A 20,429-nucleotide genomic window follows, 5' to 3' on the forward strand; every position below is an offset into this window, starting at 1 on the left:
TTTGTTATCTATTTATCTGACTGAATATAATGTGTATCAATCAAGTCATTCATTCATTCATTCATTCATTCATTCATTAAATATGGGGAGTATAGTTAAATCATAATCATGAATCAATCAATAAAAATGATTTTCATAAATTACGTAAACAGAAAAACTACCCATAATATGAAACATTAAAAAATGTTCATTTTATTAGAATATTTTAGGGATTGCTTTTTAGAATTTAATAGAATATTTTTCTCTTTTTTTGTTATTAGAATTTCTATTAAATTCGTACGAACTATTTATTATAACAAATTATTTATTAAAAGGTAATTGTTAAGTTAAAGGATTACTTGTTTTTATTTTAGTAATATTTACAAATCATTATCATTTTGTGTATGAGAGTAATAGTTAGTTAGTTTAGTTTGTTTGTTAGTTGGTTGGTTTTTTTGTATGTTTGTCTGTCTTTCTCTTAGTTTATTTGTTTGTTTAATTTCTTTGATAATTCTTTTTTTTGTTTTATTTGATTTTTATTATTGTAAATTTGCTACAAAAACTACATTTCAAATAGTTTATTCAACATGTCTAAGTAAATCGATAAAAGTTTCCAGAATAAAAGACCTTCTGATCTCATAGAGCTCCTATTTTCTTTTTAAAGCTGAAGAATGGCATTCGATTTCCATTTCATTTCCACTGCTTTCTTAATTGGAAATTCCATTTTTTTGTTTCAAAAGTTCTTGTTCGTATTATTCTTCTGATTCTATTTACAATTTTTCCTTTTCTGAGTTTTTGTCGTTATTAAGATTGTCTTTCTATTTTTATTCTTCTTCTTCAATCATTTCTTTCTTTTCTTCTTCTATTTTCATTTAACCTTCTTGCTCCTCACTATTAATCTTATCTCCTTCTTTTTATCTGTCTTAATTTAGATTTTAAATGTTATTAGAATCGGATTTTTAAGAGAAGCTTTTTGATTTATTTATAGACGACGTTACAGCTGTTGACTCTGTCTATGATTCATTATTATCCTTATTTATTGATGAAAGTTCACTATCCTTGAGCAATGTCTCATTTTGAACTTTAACTAAACTATTATCACCCTCATCTTCTTTATGAAGATGATTTTATTTGTTCTATACTATATCTTCTTCTTCATCCATATTCTTTAAAAAATAAAAATAATTCAATTAAATTTGTAATTACAAAATAAAAAAATAATTCTCAATATTTAAATCTTTTTGAAAATAAATTAAATAAATACTTCATCTTAACATGCTAAATCAATATCGCAGCTTGTATCTTTATTATAGTGGTCTCCACTCTTTTATCCCTCTTCTTCTCCCATAGTCCCTTCTGGTCTCTTAGATTTTTATGGAGGAGTTTTGAGAATTCTATCTTCTTTTTTCAAAGAAGTGATGTTTTCCATTTAAGACTCTTCTTTTAAATTGGAATGATTAAGATTTTTATTGAATTTTTCCAATATTAATTAATCCCTACGCCTAAAAATATCTTCATCTGGTAAGTGTAATATTTATAGTAATTTCATGCAAGATTCCTCAATAAATTCAGTTTTTATTGGTATTCCCTTTTTATAGAATCCTAATTCTCCTCCTCCATTATTCTCACCTAAAATACTGGTTAGATGTTCTTCATTATGGGCTAATAAAAATTTATCTACATTTTAATAAAATAAATTCATAAAATTTTATTTTGCATTTATCTTAAAATAATATTTTTTTACGTAAAATCTAATTTTAAGAATTGTAGGAATCATCATCTCTAAATTATCTTAGCAAATTTCCATGAGAAACAAATCCTGTATTTTAGCTTTATTTTTAAAATAATTAATGAAACTGTTTAAAAAATCTTTTAAATAAATAAATTTAACAAAAAAAATATTTAAAAGAGTGTTTATTCTTAAATAAATCATACCAGTCAGTGCATTTGCAATTTTCAGAGCAAGGTACTCCAGCTTAAAAACACTCACAATACTTTTTCATACAGCCACTACGTTTGCATGCACAACCCTAAATATTTTCGAAAAGAGTAAATTAAAATATAAAGTTGAAAAGTATAAATGAAGACATCATTGACTCCTTGTCTTGTTTGTTTGAATATAGGTTAAATAAAATTTAAATTTAATTGTTAAAGAAAACAAATTAAGAATTCAAAAAAATTTAGGATTTGTAATCTTGCGGAAATTTGTTAAAATTTTAAAAAGTTGAATGATTTGATAAAAAATATCTTCAATATGCATGTCATAAATTGTGTTATTGACTAAAAAATCTATTTTTAATACTTCTGCAATAAACCTAAATCAACTTAAATTAATCATATTTGATTCACTTAAATAAAAATAAAACTTATAAAAGCATGTTTTATTATTTTATTGAAAAGATTTTATTCCTTCTATTTAAAATGTTTAGTATTTCTTATATAAATGAAATGAATTTTAATAATTATGAATTCTTTTTACTTTGTTATGTTTGCCTAAATTTAAAGGATCAACAACTTTTGATGCGGTCTCTTGCTTTTAACTAATTTTAGGTAGAAAGGCTGTAGGATTCTTTACGAGAGTATTTTATATTGCTTAATTACGCCATCCCTTTTGAGATTATTCAAAATTAATTTTAATCAAATATTCTCATTTATTTTGATTTTAAAAAATTTTATAAGTTAGACTATCATCTATTTGTAAAAATGGCAAAATGAATTTATTTTACTTCTGATTAATCATTATTCTTGCAGCTAACACAATGGCATCCATTACAATAAACTCCAGCAGCATAACATTCACAATACAATTTGATGCATTAAGACTGTTTACAATTACACTTTTTCGATGTATAACCAGGTTTTTATTATTGGGAGCTAAAATTGCTATTAACTAAAGAACCGCTATTCTGCTAATACTACTATTATTAATTTTAAACCCTTTATTTTTCAAGCAACTGCTATGGCAGATTATCTAACTACAATTGCTATAAAAAATCTTCTCCTACTATTTATTTATAAAAGTATAATTTATAAGAAATGGATCATACCAAATAGGATAAGTTAGTAAAAATATCTTTTGTTCAATCAAAAAAGGTTGCTCATTTACAAAATGGTATAACTAATAATAATTAAATTTTATACTTGGATTTTTGCTTATAAAATTTCTACCTTATGAACTTTGCATATATTATTGAAAATAGTGCCAATATGTTAGTTATTCTTCTTTTATTTTTCCTTTTAAATTACTTTTTATAAAGGAGTGTATTATCAAAAAGGATAAAACTGTGTATGTGTGAGTGTTTAAGTATGTATTTATGTATTTATGAATGTATATATGTATGATTGATTATGATTATTTTTAAATGAATCAATCAGGTTAGTAAAAATTAATTAAAATGTAAAATTGTATGAATAAACTAATTTTTTGTATGTCTTTTAGCTTCTTTTCATGACTAATCAATTATCTCAAATAATAAGTTTTTTTCTGTTGCTTAGCAGTCAATCTCAATTTTAAAAAGTAAATTTCAAACTCAATAACAATATGTGATGCATAATTTTTGGTGATGTTTTTTATCATGAATAAAATTTTTAATTTTTCTAAATTTTTCTCCCCTCCTTAAAATCTATTATTCTTTTTCCGCTAATTATTAACTTTTTTTAAATATAATTTTTTAAAATGCAAACAAAAAATAGGTCAGAAGACAACACAGACGACATAGAGAATTCAAAAATAAGATTTTGTACAATTTTATCTAAGTTTTGAAAAATGAAATATCTTTTTTTATTTTATTTTTTATTTAAAAATTAATAAATTTAAAATGATGAATTATAAAACGATAACTAACTTTTTAATATAAATTTAGATTAAAATTCTATTTATTTGTCTTATTTGTAAATAAAAAGGCATAGTCGAATTAACTAAAATAAGTTTTCAAAAAGTTAATTTTAATTTTTTTAATTTTAAAATATGAGAAAGCAGCTTTTCTCTGAAGTTTTACTGTGAGTGAATTAATTATTTTAAAACTTAAATTATTATATTCAATTTGAAAAAATTAATTTATTATTTTAATTCAATTTAAATTTATTACTGATAAGAATTAATAACTTTATTATGATTTTAAATGCTTTTTTTAATAGATTTGTAATTTTTCATTCTTGATCGGAATTTTCTGAATTTTCTTCTCCAGATTCATCTGAATTTTATCCAACTCTATTTCTATTACCCTTTCTTCTAGCATTTGGAGGATTTAAGCTTTTATGTCTCTCTAAAACTTTTTGCTTTAATATGTCCAACTAATTTAATTGATTTTATTATAATAAATAAATATTAATATTAGCTTTCAAGATTTTAACTGAATAGTAAAGCCTATGGTCAGTAAAATTAAATTCTTACTTTAAAAAATCTGAAAACCATATTGAATATATTAGTTGATATTCAGGTTTTTGTTAAAATAATTAAAAGAAATATTAAAGTTAAATATTTTTTAAAACTTTTTTATAAAATTTGAAAAACTCATCTATAAAAATAATTAATTTTTAATTGTTAAAATAAAATAAAATTAAATAAATAAAGTTGTATGCATTTATTTAGGTTTTTTTAGATTGAAATATTTATTGAATTTAAATATTTACTGGGTTAGCTCCTGTGCTTGTAAGTTTGATGCTTCCTGGATCATCTGATTTACCTTTACCAGGGTTTAATCCTCCTTTCACAACTGTAACGGTCTTTCTTAGCCTAATTTTAGGATTTCTAATTTCATCCAGGAGTGCACCTTAAATATAAATTAAAAATAGTTTTTTTAAATAGAAAACTCAAGTATAAGCAATAAAAATATTTATTTTTTAAATTACCTCTACCACCTGATGAAGTAGTAGCCTATTAAGGTTCCTGCTAAGGTACTGCAGGCATTTATCCCATAGGTGGGGGTGGTGGAATACCAACAGATGGTGCTTGTGGGATACTCATAGTAGGAGCAGGTGGTATATTTACTGAAGGAGCCTGTGGAATATTCATTGAAGGAGCTTATGGTACATTCATTTGAGGAGCAGGAGGAACATTATTATTTTGATATTGTTAATATTACTGATTTTATTAATTATTTTGATTAGGAGCCTGTTGATAATTATTTTATTATGATTATTATTGGTTATTTTAATTTTAAGATTAGCTGCTTGGTTGAGCATTTGCATATGGATCAGGAAGTGTGGGGTTTTATATCAACCAAGCTGATGGTTAAATCAAATCTTAACCTCCATAATCAATATCAAAATCTTCTGCAACTCCATCCAATCCGAAATCTAAAGGAATGGAAACAGCATTATCAACTTTTTTAGTTTCAGGAACATAAGTAAGCTCTGATCTTTAATATGCAGTTAGTTAATTGCTGATACCTACAGGAGCTACTTGTAAATTAATTTGATTAGTGTCATCAGGCTTGACACGCTGCTACTACTTACTTTCGTCAATAATGAGGTTATCTATTTGCTAGTATTTCTATATATATTTATACAAATGTTTATTGATAAGAATTAAACAGAAATCATATTATTTTAAGGCAATTTTTCAATTTGTATTAAAATATAGTTAATACTCTATAAGGATTGATATTTGTGTTCAAAACCAACAAACTTTCAGCGCACTTAATTTTCTTAGGATAAGTTCCTACTCCGAAGAATTTTTCCTGTTTAAGTTAAATTAAATTAAGAATCTTTTTTTATTAACTTTAATTTAATTCTACCTTTAAAGGAAGTTTTCTGTTTTCTACTGGATTTTTTTCTCTAGACTTGAATTTTCCGTATGAAATGTTCAATATTTAATAAAGATCATCTGGTCTACTCTATTATAAAAAATTGGCTACATAAATACTTAAGACAGACAAACAAAATGAAAATCAATTCGGTTTTAAAAAATAAAATATTCATTTCAAATATTTAGTCAGTCATCAAAAATAAAATTCAATTACATTGTCAATGATAGGTCCTACTTATTCAGGATCATTTTTTAGCTAATATCCGAATTAGGTCTCAAATTTAGAGATATTATGCTTTTGTTTATAATCTTATAATATTGATTTTTTATTTTCATGAGTAAACTTGTACTTTTGTACAAAAGACGAAGGACTAACAAAAGTAATAGCTTTCTTCTATTCTTATAAAGCTGCAATCTTTTTTTGGCAGATATGAATTCTGTCTAAATATTATTAGATCTTGTTTTTATACTAATTTTGTTGATTATCAAATCTCTAAATAACATAACTAAGAGTCTCGTCTAACATAGAAAGATTCGAAAGAGTCTTTTCTAAACCTTCGTATTAACTCATGTCTGTATTAGACATTGTTATTTTATTATGCTAAATACTATTTCCAACAGATACCATTTTTAGAATATTAACTTGAGGTAATTTTACTTTCTAAATTACTAATAAGCAAAATATGTATCTTTTGATATTTATTTCTATTAATGTTTTATTGTCTCAATTAATTAATTGATTAATGAATTCTTGTTTTTTTCTTAAAATTTTAGATTTATCAAAATCATCTATCAAATAAGCAAGCAAATAATTACCTCCCTAATCATCAAAATTTTACTTTCAAGATGATCATACATCAAAAAAGCTCATCCAAACAATGAAATAATCTTATTGTTATTATAAATCTATTTAATTTTGTAATATTTCTTTTACATTTCTAAAAGAACATGTCTTAGTATTTCTAAAGATAAATTGTAAAGGAAGAAAGCAAAATAATAAGTTTAAAATATTAATCGAAATAAATAAAATATAATTTAAATTAAATTAAATTAACTTGAATAATTAAATTTTGCTTGAATTTTGAATAAAATTATTTTATAGCAAAAAGTAAATTTTAATATTACTTTAATAAAAGGCACAAAATAAATCATAAAATATAAAAAAACCAAAATAATTTAACAAGCTAAAAAAAGTATTATTAGAAGATGACCTCTTTCATATTTTTCTGAAAGCTAAAAAAATATTTTAATTTAATCCTTTGCTTGTTTGCTTGTTGGATTTTCTATTCAAAGTGTTAAAGTCTTTCCTTAGCTGATCAAAATCTTGATTTAATTATTCATCTATAATATTTAAATGGTTAGCTAATGATTATTATAAGGGTGATGATGTAGATTAAGTATTTTTTTTAGTTTTGATTAGTATAATTAAAAATAGATTTACTTTTCTTCAAATAAATTCAAATATTATAAAGATTTTAATTTAATTTTATTAATTATATTTATTTAATCTTTTATAAAATATCTTGATATAAAATTAATCTAAGCTTACTCTTAATCAAACTGTAAATATGTTTTTAAGCTAATTTAAAATATATATTAATATTTTATGTTTTTTATAATTTTCAATTTAAATATTAAATTTGTAAATAATATGTTTCAAGTCTAATTTTAGTAATTTTTTTATTATTTATCACTTAAAAAGACATTATAAAATAACTTAATAAATATATCATTTGAAAATAAAAATAAATAAATAAATAAATAATTAAAGTAATTAACAGTAAAAGCTTTTAAAAAAGTTGATTTATTTTGATAGTATAGAACATACAATATTTTTACTATAAAGGAAAGTATATTTTATGTAAAATTAATATATTATTGGGAATGATTGATTGATTGATTATATTTGATTTATCTGTTTGTAGAAAATTATTCTTAATCAAGCCGTAAAACTATCTTTTAATTACTTACTATATATTTTGAATTAGTTATTATCTTAATTTATGTATTTATTTATTTATATAATTAGTTATTATAATTAACTAAGAAAGTAAATGCTAAATTAATTAATCAATTAATAGATTTAAGCCAAATTGAGTGAGATATAATTGCAGTAATTAAACTTTATTTAAACTCTACTAGGGCAATTTAGCAAACTTACTTCATTAATATATAATTGAATATTTCACTATTCATCTCCTTATTTTTTGATCCATTTAACTCTTTTTCCTTCTTACCATTCACCTTCTCTTTCTTATCCATTAGATCCAATATAAATACCTTTACCATGTTATTTACCATTTTCCCAATTTCCTTAATATTTTCTACCATCTGGCCATTCAAAAACACCATAGCCATGTTTCCTGTTATTTAAAAAATATCAATCAGTTTTTATACTAAATATAAGTCAAGTCAAATCAAATCAAATTAGATAATTGAATAAAATATAAAAATATTCATTACTTATCTTCTAAGTATTAGCCTGTATATTTTCTTCCATCTGCCCATTAAAATTCTCCGTTACCATCCCTTTATTATGTAAAATATTTTTAACAAACCAAACTAAACTAAGTCAAGTATAATTTATTACATTTTATTATTTTTCCATTCGCCTACGAATTTTCTTCCATCAGCCCATTCATAAGTACCATGTCCATGAATCTAGTAATTATTATTTCAAATATAATAAATAAATAAATAAATTAACAACTCAAAAACTAAATATACAATCTAAATTAAAAAATTACATTATTGTTCCAGAATTAGCCTTCATATGTTGAACCATCAGCCCAGTTAAATTTACCCTTTCCGTGCTTCTTACCCATTTCATATTCACCAGCATATTTAGCTCCATCTGGCCATGTTTCAACACCATATCCATGTTGTTTATCTTCATACCATGAACCATCATAACGGGCACCATCAGTATGGTTGTAAAAACCTTTTCCATGAGCTTTATCATCTTTCCATTCTCCTTCGTAGACGTCACCATCTGCATGAATAAGTCTTCCTTTTCCATTAGCCATATTATCTCTCCAATAGCCTTTAAATTAAGAAATATAGTTAATGTACCATTTAAGAAAACTTAATAAAAATAGAGTAGGAAAATAAATGATTTTAGTTTAAAAATATTTATCAAAAATAACAAAATTAATATTAAATTTAACATAGTTATTTTAACGCTTTTTTTAATTTAAATAAAAAATTATGAACATTTTTTAAAATTTTTGATGAAATGGAATAATTTCAAGTTATGATGTTGATAAAGGATTTATGGATAAAATCGATGATAAAGAAAGAAAGATAGATAAATAATTTTACCTTCATAGAATGAACCGTCGTTCCAATATTACTTACCTCTTCCGTGTCTATTTTAATAAATAAGAATTAATAAAAATAATTTTATTTCAAAAGAAAAAATGAAATGATCCTATAAATTAAAAATAAAAATTCCTATTTGATTTTCAAGCTTGAGATTTGGTATTAATATCATAATTATTATTTTTAACAAATCAATATAACTATCTATTATTAGTTAATTAGAGGTTTATTATTTTTTTGACTTTGTTTGTAAATAGTAATTTAAATATCAAACACTAATTATTCTCTAGTTAAAAAATATATCATAACTCTAAAAATTCTTTGTCAATTTAATAATAAAGTTTCTTTCTTTCATTCATTTATTATTTACTAATTTATTGATTTACCTTTATCCATTCTTCCATTACCCAATGTAAACAGCTGCATTTTCAAATTCAAATGGACCTAGGAATGGCAAATTCTTATCTTCATCCTAATCTTTATCGTAAATAAATGGTCCTTATCTTTCGTAAGTTTTTTTTGTTGAAGAGTTTTCGTATTAAGGAACTTCTTATATACGTCTTGCAGTTGCTTAGCTAGGAGAGTGAAGTTCAATCAGCTTAACTTATTCCTTATCAGTAACATTTTTTAAATCCCACTAATGTGCATTCGATGTTTATTATTGCTAGGTGTTATCATCAAAATTTTCCTTTTCAGATTTAGCATCTAATTGAGCATCAGAGCTAGGCTTTTATTTAATTTCAGTTTAACTAGAATTTGCATTATGGACAACATGATTTTTATTTTTGTTTTCTGGTAGGGCAGTTGTATCATCACCACCTTCGTTTTCTTCAAATATCTTTTCAGCAGGGGTAGCTGGCTAATTGCGGTTTAAATCTACTTCTTCAGCGTTCTATCCACCTGGTCCTCCACTGCAACAATTTCCCATAATTTTGCTTTTAAATAATTTTCTTTAAAAAAGTTTGCTGTTGTTTATTATTTGATTTTAATTGCTAACTTCTAAGTTATTTTCTTATTTTTCTTTTTAATTTCTTAAATTTTTTTATATAGTTTTCTTTATTTTCTTATCCAATTTTTTTCTGTTTGATGATTAAAATTAAATAAACACTGAGAAAGCAAACAAACAAACAAACAAACTAACTAACAAATAAACCCTTACTATTTTTCAAATAATTCCTGTTATCGATTATAAATTGTTAGCCTTAACATTTCTATTTTTATTTTTCAGTTTTTTGTTTGAATTAAAAAATGACAAATAAATTACAAAATTATACAAACTTAAAGAATTAGTAGCTTAAATACCTATTTCATAATTAGCTTCGAACAGACAAGGGTTCTTTGTTATTTTTAACGCAACTTTTTAAGACTCTAAAATATGAAAATAGACAGAAAGCTAGCTCTCTCTAAGTAGCATAAAAAACCAAACAAATATTTCTATTAAAAATTTATTTTTGAAGTCAAACTGTAAACATATTTGCAACATAATTATGCAATTCATATTCAAAGCAGCAGATAAATTTTATTTATTTATTTATTTTTTCTAAAAAAAAAGTTTAAAATAATTAATAAACTTTACTTCTTATCCATTGATTTGATAAAAATTTGAAATAACTAATTAATTTTATACAATCTTATTATTATAAAATTGAATTTATTTAATAATTTATTAAAATAAATACTATCTAAAACAAATTTAGTGTAATAATTTTAATCTAATTTTTTTAAAGATTTCTTATTAATAAATTAAATAAATGTTTTTGTTAATTTGTACAAATCAAGAAGAAATAATTTCTTTTTCTTTGATTTTCAATAAATTATCTAATTCAGCAACGAATTTATTGTGAATATTATCAACTTCTTTTTCAGCTTCTTTAATGAAATCCTCGCTTTCGAATTTCTTATATCCCTTGATCTATTTATTTATTTATTTAGTTAAAAAATTTTTAATTTTTAATACAAAATCCCATTTAAATAATATATTTTCAATAACTTACCATATCCTGACCAGTTTAACGGTGTTTTCTGAGTAAATTTTTAGCTTTATCAACAACACTCTTAGCAGCTTTAATAGTTGCATCTTTAATTTCCTTGGTATTTCCTCCTACCATTGTGCAGGTTATTATTTTGCCTTCTCTCTTCAATTAGAGATTCAAATCAGAATTTTCTAAAATCTTGATTAATATTATTTTAAAGTTAATAAACAAGTATTTATAACTATATTAATTCATTCATTATTTATTCAAAGTAAGAAATATTTAACTTACTTTGTGAATAGCACCTACTAAGGCATCATCATAGATATTTAATTAAACTGTAGTAACAGCCTTAGATACTATTTAACATAGCTCAGTTAAAGGAGTTTTTTCGCCATAAGCAACAACAGATAACTTTTCGAACATATCTGGAGTCAGTCTACCAGTTTTAAGTTTAGCTAATTCAGCCTTATTTATAATATATTTAATAAACTTAATTGAAAAATATATAATAATAGATTAATAAATAAGCTATTTATGTATCTAACAATAAAAACGGCAAATTTTCTTTGAGTTAAAATATTTATAATAAGTATGTCTGCTAATAGCATTAAATTAAAATTTTATTTTATAATAACAAATTCTTAAAAAAATATGAAGTTGTTCATACTTTAGTATGATCTAATTATGCCTTCATGGTTTCTTCAACAGGAGTTAAATCAATAGTGCCTTAAGGAGTTTCTCTAGTTTCCTTTTCTTTTTGCTTTTCAATCTTTTCTTATTTTTTCTTGCCAACTTTTGTAGAAAAATCAAATTGAGCTATGCTTAAAAAGTTTTATTGTTTGTTAATCTTCTACAAAACAAAAAAGTTCTGTCTTCTTTAATTTATCAAGCCATTTTTAAAGAATGCAAGAGCTCTACTTTTTAGCATTCCTTTACTTGCTTCTACTAGTTTGTTCATTTCTAACTTTGCTTAAAAGAATTTTTATTTTATTAAATATTTATTAAATTATTAAATGACTGATTTGAAAAGGATATATTTAATAGATAAATTTTTATTTTAAATAAGGTCTATTTAAAGTATAATTAAAATTTTCTATTCATAGTAAGTACATTTTATTATAAATTTATTATAGAAGTATTCTATAAGTAGATCTTTTTATTTTTAAGAATTAAGCTAATCAATAATTAAGATAAAATACCATTTTTTAATAGTTATTATGAATTAATCAACTTTCTTTGCAAAAAATAAAATGTATAAAAGTCTTCATTAATCAAAATTTAATTTTTTAAAATTAGCAATTTCATTAAATTATTAAATTGATAAAATAAATTATAATTTTTATTTAATTAAAAAAATTTTTCCATATTTTTTATTTTTTTAGTTGAATTAAATAATGGTTAAAATTTAATATTAATATCTAATATAAAATACTCATTTACATTCTTAATGTTTTAGAGCAAGAATTTTAAAGAAATAGCATAAATTATTTTAAATAATAGATAAATAAGTAAACTAAAATACATAGTTTCTATATGAAATTTTAATTAAAAAAGAGTAGAAAAATAAGTAAGTATCTAAAATCAACAAATCAAATATTGAAGTTTTAAATTTTTTTATTTTTGAGTAGAATTTATTTTATCTGATATAAACAGTAAATACTAATATATTTTTTGAGGATGTAATGCATTAATAAATATCTCAATATTAAATTTTATTATTATTTGATAGTTTTTCAAATGTGTTTAGATGCTTACTTTTATTAATTTTAATTAGAAATAGCATTAATTATATCTTATTAATTTTTTTAATGAATTCTAAGCTTTTCTTAAGTTTTTTAATAATTTTATTAAATTTAAATAACCATATTTGATATAAAATCAGTAAATTGCTATTGAGTTTATATTTCTTATATTCTTTGCTACTTAAGTTATTCAATTGCAATTTAGTTTCTTTATTTTCTTTCTTGCTCCTCTACAGTTTATTTTGCTTCTAAATAAAGCTCCTCTATTTCATGTAATTCATTAACTAAAAAGTGACCATGATATATAAACTCCAGCCAATCAGCTATTTCTATCAATAGCTCTCCTATTTTTGGGTCTTCAAGATAACTTCTTAATTCATTACTATCTTTATTTTTTTTAATATTATCCAATTATGCTTGGTTTAGCTATCTATTAAAGGAAATAATTAATTAATTATATATTTATTTATTTTAAAAAAGTTTCAATATACTTCATGTCAAAATTGGCTAAGCGATAAAGAAAATCAGCTGACCCATCTTCACTTAGAAGTGCTGTGTATTTGAATTCCTTCCATTAAAACTTTTCTCTTTTTTTAAAAGTATATTTTTACTTCATCTTTTTAATAAATATTTATAAATTTCAAATGCCTTTGTTAAAATAATTAAAAAATTCATTTACTTTGGCTCACTATATAGTATTTCAAAAAGAAGCTCAAATAGCTCTTCTAAAGGTTGTTTACCTTTAACATTTAAAATACCTAGCTCATAAGGATTAATTTTAGAGACTATTTCTCTAATACTGTTTTATAAGGAGTCAACTAATTTATTTTATGTTTATAGAAGCTATTTAATTTTAGATAGATTCATATCAGAATTTTTAACAACTTTTTTTATAAGCTTAGGTAATTCTCCAGCTACTTCTATTATCTGGGATGTTTGATACTCTTTTTCTATTTTAGGTTTGCTGGTAGGATCATCTTCAACCTTTTCATAATCTAAGTGTAACTCTTCTATATATTATCTTATTTACTCAGTCCTATCTTTAAGTTTAAGACTATGATTTTGTAGATTCTTCATAAATTCTCTAAAGTTAGTTGTTGACTCAAATACAATCTAGTCTAAATTAGCTAAATGCATCTAATCAATAAGCTGAAATACTTCCTTATTATCATCTTCAAAATACTACAACTTTTCTTCATCGTTCATTTTTTTAAGCTTTTTCATTAGTTTTTATTTATGCTTAAGTTCATGCATTTCAATATTTTGATTTTATTATTTTTAATTATCTTGCTAAAATCCTAATCGGCTAGATTAGCTTTCCATTTCCAATGATTTTTATTGGGGGATCTCTTTATTTTAAATCATTGACACCACAATTCTACTACTTATTTTCTAATTAATACCTTTGTAATTATTTTATTTTAAACTAACTGTTTGATAGTTTGCTTTTATGAAGCAATCAATATTCTAAAAAATAAATAGAGTTGATTATAAAATTTAAGTTTTTTAATTGAAAGTAGATATTAATTCAAGTAAATCTTATCTTTATTATTTATTACACATTTATTATTAAACAATAACCATAACCAAAACAAATGGTAGTATAAACAATACATTCAATTTATATTTAATAATAACAATAATGTTTGAATTCAGCTGAAGAATCCTAAAAGGGAAGCAACGAGGAGAATGATTGTTAAAGGAAGGTAAGTTTGGATAAGTTTCCACCAACTATTTTTAAATAATTATTTAAAAAAGAAATAAGGAAAAAAAAAATATAAATTAAGAACAAACCTAACATATTAACTAGACCAAAGACAAATAAACCAAACAGAGACCATATTCCAATTAGTTTTACCTAAGTAACCCATATTATTCAATGCATCTGCAACATGACTATGGCAGTTGTTACTAATTAAACAATTATTAATTTAAGAAAAACATGGTGCAATTTATAATTAATTCATAAAGCTAAAGCTAGAATTTTCAAATAAAATCAATACCAAAAGAGATTATGCTAATTTATAAAAAATATTTAATTAAATATAATATATATTTGCATGTTTATATGTAAGTATGAATAATTTTTAAAGCTGGAGTATTTTAAATATTAACAAATTCTATTTAATATGTTACCATCATTTAGCAAAATTTGTTATCTGCCTTAATAATCGCGTTATCATATTTTTCTTTAGTAATATTGTCATGCTTTATCTTCACATACCTATTATTTTTTTTATTTTTTATAATATTGTTAATTTTTTAGACACTAATTTTTGCCATTTTTAATCTTACTTTAATGGTTTTCCAAATGCAAAGTTATCAACTGATATATAGTAAGGGCCTGCGAAATCATGAATCACTCCATTAGATCTAAATGTTTTATTATTGTAATAAATTTAATAAAACTTTTATAGATAAAAATACAGTGCTATTCCTGTGTGTCCAATAATAGGAATGATCCATGTTATAAAAGGTAATGCAGTCCAAACAATACAATATGGGAATCTATCGTTTTCTGGACTAATTTTATCCTCATTCATGCTAATATTTAAATTTTCTATTTAAACTGCACTCTCTTCTTGATGATTGTTAGAGTTTTCATCCTAATAAACAGGATTGAATTGCTTTTAATCAATAACTTTTTGCATACTTGTATTTATTCTAAATTTCTATTAGATATTATCATATAAATTTGTTTAAAATTTATCTGAATTTACTTCATACATTTATTTAAAAAATCTTTTATATTTTCAATAACTTAAAAAAAAATTCTATTCTATAAAAATAAATAATAAATAATTTAAAAAATTTTAAGATTGTATTATTAGAGAAATTCTATCCAAAGTACTTACTTCTTTCAACATTTTAGAATAAATTAGTCTTTTGTTTATTAGTTTATTTAAATTTACCACATCTTAAAATATTCAAATGACATTTTGTATTTTTAAAGAACAAATTAACAAAAAATGATTTTAAAATTTCAAATATTGTTATAAATCTTATTCGATTTTAGCGTATTGCTATAAATTTAAAGCTGTTTAAATACTGAATTTAAATAATAGTCTTATTTTATTTAGAAAATTTTAAAAATCAAATAAAATTTTTTTGAATTTATTATTGGATGTAAAAGTGTAATTAAATAAATTTATTTTTAAATATACATCTTTATATATTTTAAAACTGTTTTATTATGGATGGATGAATAAGTATAATTCATTTTTACATTTTTTCAAGCACACACAATAAATAAGTTTTGTTAAGCGATTTGTAAAAACTGAAATTATTAAAGATGGTTTTGAAAGATTGATTTCTGAAAATGGGTTTTATGAGTTAAACCAATGAGTGAGTTAATTTAATAATCCATTAAACTAATTAAAAAAATAAGATGAATAGGCATTAACTATGAATGAAATGGTAAATTGATAGTTATTAAAAAATGCATAGAGAGAATGATGATAATAATTAAAAATCTAAATAATTCTTTGAAAAATAAAAAATAAAATACAATTCACTGTCAATTTTTAATTGCAAGATAGATTAAGTCAAGATAAAGAAGCAGCAGCAAGCAAATTAAACTGATAAAATAAGAAAGATAATTAAAATAAATTAAAATAAATGTCAAAGAAAGTAGTGGAAAACAAGACAGGTTTAGCCTTCAATCAGCTTATAGATGATTTGAAGAACGAAGACATAAGGAAAAGATTAAATTCAGTTTAAAATCTTCACGTTATAGCAAACGCATTAGGACCAGAGCGCACTCGTCTAGAGTTGATTCCTTTCTTGAATGGTAGAAAATTGAAAATATAACTTTCCCTAAAACCCATGATTTTAAAACAAATTTATCTATTTCTTAACATACTTACTAAAAGCTTTATTTGAAGAATTTTATCCACATAAGGAAGTGCAATCGTTTAATGTTTTTTGAGTTTTCATCAAAAATTCTTGAAACATTTTAGTTTTAAATTTTTTTAGTTTAAAAGCATTTTTTTACATACAAGATCTAATTACTTGAGAACTTTATTTTTTAGTTATCGCTTTTTTATATTGCTTCAATAAAACTTTAGAATTAATGGACGATGAAGATGAAATATTAGCAGCTCTTGTTGAGAGTCTTTCTAATTTTTTAGATTTTATTGGAGGTAATTAACATGCTGTAATTTTATTTTCACCTATGGAAGCTTTATGCAAAGCTGATGAATCGAGTGTTCGTGATAAGGTATTAAATTTGCTTCTTGAAATTTAACTAACTCCTCTTTATTTTGTTTAGCGCAATCAGCATTCATTTATTAATCAATTAATAATTTATGATGTACAAAGTTAAGTAGTACTAATAATGTAATTTAAAGTTATAAAAGTCATCAATTTTATTAATCGCTATACCCAACTGAAGCTGATGAGATATTAGCTTGCATGTTAGCGCTAGCTATTGCAGAATTATTTTAAATTTATTTATTTAAGAATTTTTAAACTAGCTTGATTTGATTTAATGAAAATTTTTGAAACACAAAAATATTTTAGAAGGGTTATGAATACTTTAAAATATAATTAAAATATTATTTATAGGCAGCCTAGTCCTTGAAAAAGTTAATTTAGCTAATAGACGTTAAGAAAAACGAAGAAATGCTCATAAATTTATCAAAAAGACTAAACGAGTCAGGCTATTACCTAACCAAAGGGCCATTGAGTGCAATAATTCCTTCGTTTTATGAAAAATCATCACCTTAATTCTAATAAGAAATGAATAAGTAATTTAATTGATCATATTTCTAAAAATATTTTGTTAAACTATGCAGTAATTTAATATTTTGCAGATTTAAGATTTAAAAAAATGAATTTTAGTGTAAGAGAGCATTTCATAAAGTAGGGTTTATTTATTTAATTGAGTTAATGAATGAACTAATGAATCAATGAATACTAATTTTAATTTATTATTGTTTCGTCTACATTAAACGAATAAACTATCTATTAATCAATCAAATAATAATTGGTATTGAAAATTAAAGCGAGTGCTTGATTAGATTGATTAATTGATTTATTTATTTATCAAAAATTAAAATAAAAATGCAATAAAATTTTCAATACTAATTTATTTTTCGTTTTTTTTTTTAAATTAATTTCTTCTCCTGTTTATTAACTAACATTAATTATTTTTTTTGCTGCCAAAACTGTTTAAATAATAAAAAGAAATTTAACATATATAAATAGTGAGAGAGTTTTTGTAAGTAAATAAATATATAATCTTTATTATAAAATAGTTACTATTTAAAATTCGCTTAGGATGATGTCCCATATGTTAGAAAATAAGCTTCTATAAATTTAAAGGTAAAATTATTTTTTAAATATCAATATTCAACTAAAAAATTATTTTATTGTAAAATAAACTAGGATTTTGTTAAATCTGGTGCTGGTAAAAATGAATAAGTTGTAATTTAGATAATAAACACCTTAATCAAGGATGAATAAGACTTAGTACGTCTTTACATAGTTGATGCAGTTGTTGCATTCATTATTAAAGATACAGACAAAGTACACTCACTTTTTTATTGAATGCAAAAAAATAAAAAATATTTTCATATTTAAATTATTAGAAATACTATAGTTAACTTTTACAATTTTTGTAAGCTCTCTCAACTGATGTTTCTTGGAGAATTAAGTATTATTTTTGTGAAAAATTGGCTGATGTAAAATTTCTTTTTGAAAGTGTTTTCTTTTTTTAAATATATAACAATTTTTATAGGTCAGCAAAGCTATCGGAAAGTCTGAATTCAAAAAAAATTTCACAAAAATATATCTAGGTTTTTTGGATGATGCTGAACCTGAAGTAAAATTATATGAAAACATGCGACAGTAAAATCTAATTGTTAATTAAAATTTAAATAATAGCTTAGAGCAATTGCAGCTTCCAAGTTAGATGTCGCTGGTTTTAATATGGAATAAGATGAAATAATTAGGGACCTTATCCCAATAGTAAAAAAGCTCTCTAGCGATCCTTAAAATTATGTCAGAAGTAATTCTTAAATGTATTCAATAATATATATTTTATAAAAATATTTATGAATAGCTTCATTATCTTCAAGCTTCATGGGTTTGAGCCAATTCCTTGGAAAGAAAAATACTACTGAATTAATTCTTCCAGTATTTGTTCAGTTGCTTTCTGATACTGACAGTGATGTAAGAATCAGTCTCTTCAAATCCTTAAACCAAATTACTAGCGTGTTAGGTATTGAAAGTCTTTCCTAATAAATTGTTCCTGCTTTAACAGAGTTGGCTCAAGATAAAAACTGGAGAATAAGGTCTTCTTCAATTGAAATTATTTCCTTCTTCGCCAAAGAAATAGTAAAAAATATTATTTTGAAAATGTTTTAATAATATTATTTTTAAATAAGGGATAAGAATTTTTGAATGATAAAATTTTAAAGATTTTAATGGAATGGTTATCAGATAAAGTTTTTGGAGTTAGGTATATTAAGATTAATTCAATTTTTTGATCATATTCTTATAATTTAATTTATAAAAAAGAGAGGCAGCTGTATAGTGTGTCAAAGTTTTAGTTTAATATTTGGGATCTTCATGGGCTGAAAAGAATATTATGTCTAAAATTTTAAATATAGTTAATTCTCCAAACTATCTTCATCGTGAGACTGTTTTGTTTTTGATAATAGTAATTAATTCTTTAATTAATATAAATTAAATAGCTCGATTTTATATATATTAACGTCATCTAAAATTAAATAATAGTAAATAGCTAAAACTCTCTCCCCTGAATATTTAAGTAAGACTATTGTTCCACTTTTAACAACCTTGAGCAAAGATCCTGTTGCAAATATTAGATTTAACGTCTCCAAAGCATTTAAAGCCATATTACCTTTTGTTAAAGAAAAAGTACATTTTTAAATAAAAGAATCAAAATTAATTATTTTTTATACAACTAGGAATAATTGAAAACTGTTTTAAATACTTTATGTGAAGACAGTGATTCAGATGTTAAATTCTATGCAAAATAAGCAATAGACTCTATGTGATGTCTTTAAGCAAGTTTCTGAAACAAGCATATATTACTTTTTTTTGGTTAATACTTTCCTCTCTCTCTTTCTTTCTTTCATTTAAAAATAAGAAAAAGAAAAGTGTTGTTATAAATTATTAGATCTGTAAATTATGAAGATTATTGTAAATGAAATTTTTTAAATAATTTTATATTTTCTATGTCTGTATATGTATTAAGTGCTACAATTTATTATGTATGAAAAAAAGAGCTTTCAAATTAAAATGCTTTTGATAATTAACTGCCTAAACATTCAAATTGCTTTTTTAATTATTCTTTTTAATATTATTTAACTAAGTAGTAAAGACAAAAAAAATAAGCAATCAATCATATTTAAATTTTATTTAATTTTTAAAATAAATAGTTTAAAAGGTTAATCCAATTTTTAATCAGCTTTTTTCAACATCTTTTGCTTCTACAATAGGAATAAATATTAATTTAATTAAGAAAGAATTATAAATACTTAATTATCTAATTAAAATAATCTTTTATCTAATATTTTAAGTATTAATCAAATAATTTAAAATTTATTTTTTTCTGTTTAGTTAAAGTATCATTTTTTAATTTAAAATTTTAATTTGTTGGGGTTGGGGGTTGGGGTTGGGGTTGGGGTTGGG

General features: G+C 22.7%; 7 protein-coding genes across 7 annotated transcripts; 1 reads left to right on the forward strand and 6 right to left on the reverse strand. All coding sequences in view use genetic code 6, as the record gives it.

Annotated features, from left to right (window-relative positions):
* Positions 1-548: 548 nt before the first annotated feature.
* Positions 549-3,304, reverse strand: TTHERM_00766460 (tesmin TSO1-like CXC domain protein; the record flags this gene model as incomplete). The annotated part of the gene is made up of 7 exons (XM_001025406.3): positions 3,121-3,304; positions 2,706-2,983; positions 2,459-2,587; positions 1,915-2,009; positions 1,724-1,809; positions 1,244-1,656; positions 549-1,145 (listed from the first exon to the last, which is right to left on the reverse strand). Exons 1-7 carry the CDS (start codon positions 3,161-3,163, stop codon positions 549-551), a joined length of 1,641 nt encoding a protein of 546 aa, XP_001025406.2. The 5' UTR covers positions 3,164-3,304.
* Positions 3,305-4,128: 824 nt separating this feature from the next.
* Positions 4,129-6,356, reverse strand: TTHERM_00766470 (WASH complex WAHD domain protein; the record flags this gene model as incomplete). Its single annotated transcript, XM_001025407.2, has 6 exons — positions 4,129-4,272; positions 4,612-4,751; positions 4,831-5,473; positions 5,571-5,660; positions 5,718-5,816; positions 5,943-6,356. The coding sequence occupies 6 exons, from the start codon at positions 6,354-6,356 to the stop codon at positions 4,129-4,131; spliced, it is 1,530 nt and encodes a 509-aa protein (XP_001025407.2).
* A 1,557-nt stretch (positions 6,357-7,913) lies between these two features.
* TTHERM_00766490 (MORN motif protein) lies at positions 7,914-9,977 on the reverse strand (the record flags this gene model as incomplete). Its single annotated transcript, XM_001025409.3, has 6 exons — positions 7,914-8,091; positions 8,192-8,257; positions 8,319-8,389; positions 8,476-8,771; positions 9,050-9,096; positions 9,436-9,977. 6 exons carry the CDS (start codon positions 9,975-9,977, stop codon positions 7,914-7,916), a joined length of 1,200 nt encoding a protein of 399 aa, XP_001025409.1.
* Positions 9,978-10,823: 846 nt separating this feature from the next.
* On the reverse strand, positions 10,824-11,983 carry TTHERM_00766500 (ribosome-recycling factor; the record flags this gene model as incomplete). The annotated part of the gene is made up of 4 exons (XM_001025410.2): positions 10,824-10,961; positions 11,044-11,220; positions 11,314-11,490; positions 11,693-11,983. The coding sequence occupies 4 exons, from the start codon at positions 11,981-11,983 to the stop codon at positions 10,824-10,826; spliced, it is 783 nt and encodes a 260-aa protein (XP_001025410.2).
* A 775-nt stretch (positions 11,984-12,758) lies between these two features.
* On the reverse strand, positions 12,759-14,252 carry TTHERM_00766510 (hypothetical protein; the record flags this gene model as incomplete). Its single annotated transcript, XM_001025411.2, has 3 exons — positions 13,447-14,252; positions 13,259-13,354; positions 12,759-13,197 (listed from the first exon to the last, which is right to left on the reverse strand). The coding sequence occupies exons 1-3, from the start codon at positions 14,130-14,132 to the stop codon at positions 12,759-12,761; spliced, it is 1,221 nt and encodes a 406-aa protein (XP_001025411.2). The 5' UTR covers positions 14,133-14,252.
* A 167-nt stretch (positions 14,253-14,419) lies between these two features.
* On the reverse strand, positions 14,420-15,496 carry TTHERM_00766520 (transmembrane protein; the record flags this gene model as incomplete). Its single annotated transcript, XM_001025412.3, has 6 exons — positions 14,420-14,498; positions 14,562-14,678; positions 14,771-14,784; positions 14,904-14,991; positions 15,063-15,140; positions 15,195-15,496. 6 exons carry the CDS (start codon positions 15,494-15,496, stop codon positions 14,420-14,422), a joined length of 678 nt encoding a protein of 225 aa, XP_001025412.2.
* An 889-nt stretch (positions 15,497-16,385) lies between these two features.
* On the forward strand, positions 16,386-19,792 carry TTHERM_00766530 (serine/threonine protein phosphatase 2A regulatory subunit A, putative; the record flags this gene model as incomplete). The annotated part of the gene is made up of 13 exons (XM_001025413.3): positions 16,386-16,557; positions 16,835-16,986; positions 17,334-17,515; positions 18,026-18,092; positions 18,156-18,296; positions 18,359-18,451; positions 18,508-18,591; positions 18,654-18,777; positions 18,832-19,106; positions 19,157-19,230; positions 19,290-19,431; positions 19,509-19,652; positions 19,703-19,792. The coding sequence occupies 13 exons, from the start codon at positions 16,386-16,388 to the stop codon at positions 19,790-19,792; spliced, it is 1,740 nt and encodes a 579-aa protein (XP_001025413.2).
* Positions 19,793-20,429: the final 637 nt, after the last annotated feature.

Source organism: Tetrahymena thermophila, assembly GCF_000189635.1.
Source record: "Tetrahymena thermophila SB210 genomic scaffold scf_8254284, whole genome shotgun sequence".
Classification (NCBI taxonomy): domain Eukaryota; phylum Ciliophora; class Oligohymenophorea; order Hymenostomatida; family Tetrahymenidae; genus Tetrahymena; species Tetrahymena thermophila.